At 38.1% G+C, this 3,781-nt stretch overlaps 1 protein-coding gene across 1 annotated transcript in view; it reads left to right on the top strand.

Moving 5' to 3' along the window:
- LOC107704241 (A disintegrin and metalloproteinase with thrombospondin motifs 12-like) overlaps positions 1-3,781 on the top strand; it is a 38,885-nt gene that overhangs the window by 28,871 nt on the left and 6,233 nt on the right. The window contains exons 16-18 of the mRNA XM_016507131.1: positions 811-952; positions 1,066-1,192; positions 1,507-1,717. Coding sequence (XP_016362617.1) covers positions 811-952; positions 1,066-1,192; positions 1,507-1,717 — 480 coding nt within the window. The remainder of the gene's footprint in view (positions 1-810; positions 953-1,065; positions 1,193-1,506; positions 1,718-3,781) is intronic.

The following is a 3,781-nucleotide window of genomic DNA, read 5'->3' as shown; positions in this document are numbered from 1 at the left end:
TGCATTCCTCTAGGTCAAAGATGAAAAAATGGGATTTACAATAAAAAGTAATTTACAAAATTATTTTGACTTGAGTTTATTTATTAATGAGTAACGTATCTTTTGAGTGAATGTGCAAATTTTTTGTTAACAGGTTTTACCATGTTATTTCAACATTTCACCACTTTTTATTAATTTAAAAATTGAGAAATTCTTTCAAATTTAAATCTTGTACAAGAACTACAGCAAAAATCAGTTTGATGCATCTTTTATCAGTATTTTAGAAATTGTATTTGAATATTACCAGTACTGACTTCAATGGATTTCATTCAATTCCTTTGAACACGACTGCTCAAAACGGTCTCAATTTATGAAACCTACACATTCAAAACATTATTACTCTGAAATGTTTAATGTAAATGTTAAGTGTAAGTGGTGAAATGGTAAGTACTGTAAGGTCTTTCATGACACTACATATTCTGGCATGTGAATTTGATAGGTGCTTGATATAAAATAAATGGTGCTTTAAAAAGTCCTTGAAAGTCCTTGAATCTGGTGTTCATGAAAGAGTGGGAACCCTGCAATGGACAATTTGCCCAGAAAGCATCTTTGTTAGAATATTTAATTTTAATTTAATTAAACTTTCCTGTGAAAGATCACTGTAGCAGATGCAGTTATTTTGATTCATCACTCTTCTTCTGACATTATTTACGTGAGAAAGCATGAAAATAAAGTTGTTGCTTCTAACTGGCGGCACATGCAAAACAAGATGATTTGTTGAATGCTGTCATTAAATGATAGATGCTTTTGTTTCAATGTGAAATGTTCAAGCTGTTGTTCCAAGAAGCAAACCCTGGTGTCAAATATGAGTACACCATTAAGAGAAGTCGCCCGCTGGGGAACGAAATTCTGGAACCGGAGTACATTTGGAAATATGGAGCCTGGACTGACTGCAGCACCACCTGTGGGCTTGGTACAGAGCGAGATTTTTCTTTACTCAATCCACAGGATTGTTTGGTATGTTTTTATTGATAAAGTTTATTCCAGCAGGGTTTTGATAGCATGTGACCTTCTGTCTCTGTACAGGTGAGCAGCATCAGCCTGTGCGCTGTTTTGAGCCAGAGGTTGGTGTGGTCGAGGAAACGCTGTGTGACCCCAGCACACGTCCTGATGACAGGCATCACAAGTGCAAGAACATGGACTGCCCTGCAAGGTACGCTACTGTATAAATAATGGTTATGTTCAGAATAGCACACCACTGTACTAGTCTTATTTATTATCTCTATATAATTTATTCCTGTCATGGCAATCAGCATCGTTACTCCAGTCTTCAGTGTCACATGATCCTTCAGAAATCATTCTAACATTCCTATTTGCTGCTCAAGAAACACTTCTGATTGTTATCAATGTTGAAAACAGTTGTGCTGCTTCACAGTCCTTTTTTCAGGATTCTTTGATGAACAGCGTTCAAAAGAACAGCATTTATTTGAAATAGAAATCTTTCGTAAAATGCTCTGTGCACCTCAGGTGGTGGGTGGGAGGATGGCAGACATGCTCGGCTACATGCGGTCCAGACGGAGTGAGAAAGCGCACCATTCTGTGTGTGCGTACGGTGGCCGGAGAGGAGCGGGTTCTGCACCCTGGCGACTGTAAGCAGCTGCTCAAACCCAAACCTGTGGTACCCTGCAACCGAGACGTACCGTGTGGGTTCCAGTGGACTGTGGGGAACTGGAGCGAGGTGGATAATTTTATTATAAATGATCCTGGTTCATGTTTTTTATGTTCTTCATTGACTTCATTGCATTCGCTCACAAAACTTTTGCGTTCCTTCAAGAAACGTCGCATTCACTCACAAAAACATTTGCGTTTGTTCGCAAAATGTTTCCATTTCCTAGAGAAACTTTTTTTGTAAAAACTTTTGGGATGGAAATCATGAGGTGTGTCTATTTCAGTGCTTTTGCGAGCAAATGGGAACACAAATGTTTGGTGAGAGAATGCAAATGTTTTGCAAGTGAATGCAAAGTTTGGCAAGGAAACAATACTTTTGTGAGAGAACACAAAAGTTTTGCCCTCGAAAGTAAAAGCATTGAAATACAATTTTTCCTTCAATCTCTTTTTTTTTTTACTATCACCATAGGCGCTTTCGCAGCGGAGGAACCTTTTCATAGTTCCTAGAACTATTGGCAGAAGTACCCGCTTTTTGGCGTGTTCGCACCACACGGTTTTAGTTCTAGGAACTCTGTTTGGGGGAACTAATTTAGCTCCTACTAAAACAGTTCTATAGGAACTAGGGCTGTCAAAACTTTTTTTTCGAATTTCGAATATTCGTAGAATTTTAAATAAAAATCCACATTCTAATGCAAAAACGTTGCATTCGAATTTTAGGTGTGCGTTAGGAGGCGGCAGCCTTATCAGTGGCGCACGAGATGCGATGACGATGTAAGTCGTTGCATTATAATGTTTTTGTTAGCCTATCCAGTTGAAGCCACTATGCGGTGCTGCTGCGTTGTTAATTAAAAATATTGCGGAAAAAGAGAACATCAATGCGGAGAAGATCTTGTTTACATCAAAACTGAAACCAAGCCGTTCACACAGAACACATATTCCGTGCATTTTCTAGAGGGACATCTATCACCGTTGTACTCGCATCTCACACAAAAGAGCCGCATGTTTAGAAAGCCATGTAAAATTAATGCAAGTTTAACTTAGAAAAAAAACATATATCGAGACTTTATGGTGGGGTTTTTTGCCCGTAGTTTTTCAGCCATTTTGACAGCCCTAATAGGAACTACCAGTGATGTAAGTGTACGCTGATTGGCCAAACGCATACGAAACACCGGCTAACCGGCATTTTTAAAAAGCCATGTAACAATATTTACTTGCTCTTTCTAACGTGTAAATTGTGGGTTTACATTCCATCTCCATTATCACGAACCCCATGACACACAACAAAAACAGGTCCGATCACAGCATTCTCTATTCACCGGTTGTTGACGTTTGTAAATGCCGCACATAAAGCCGTTACTGTCGGCCGCTTCAGAGTTCCTGCTGTCGGTGCGAATGTAACCAGGAAAATGGCATGATGGAGAAATTGGTTCTCAAGGAACCACCATGCTGTCAAGTTCCTAGAACTGAATTCCTAGAACTACGTGGTGCGAAAGCCCCTCATGTCCCCTTAGGGGCTCCATATCAGTTTCATGTTTTGTGTATTGTTTTGAATTGTTCGGGGTTTTAACAAATTGTAAACGCACTGAAAATGTAAATTCTGTCATTTTCTCACCCTCATTTTGTTCCATATGACTCTTTTCTTTCACTTTGACATGCTTAGATCTATTAGGGTTGCCAAAAGTACTAACTTCGGTACCAAATCAGTAATGAAATTTGATTTATTTAAAATGTGAAGATACCAGCATTTCCCCCTGGTATTTTGAGCGCTGTTGAGCGGATTCTTAAACACCTCTGATTGTCCACTGTGTTCATGCGCTTAACAGATGTGACCCTGGACCACAAAACCAGTCTTAAGTCACTGTATATTTGTATACACTGTATATTTGTAGCAATAGCCAAAAATACATTGTATGGGTCAAAATTATTGATTTTTCTTTTATGCCAAAAATTATTAGGATATTAAGTAAAGATCATGTTCCATTAAGATATTTTGTAAATTTCCTACTGTAAATATATTAAAACTTTATTTTTTATTAGTAATATGCATTGCTAAGAACTTCATTTGAACAACTTTAAAGGTGATTTTCTCAAAATTTAGATTTTTTTGCACCCTCAGATTCCAGATTTTCAAATA

The sequence above is a fragment of the Sinocyclocheilus anshuiensis genome, unplaced genomic scaffold, assembly GCF_001515605.1.
Source record: "Sinocyclocheilus anshuiensis isolate Anshui unplaced genomic scaffold, SAMN03320099.WGS_v1.1 scaffold117, whole genome shotgun sequence".
Classification (NCBI taxonomy): Eukaryota; Metazoa; Chordata; class Actinopteri; order Cypriniformes; family Cyprinidae; genus Sinocyclocheilus; species Sinocyclocheilus anshuiensis.
Note: the sequence above shows the minus strand (reverse complement) of the source record. Positions and strands in the feature narration are given on the sequence as shown.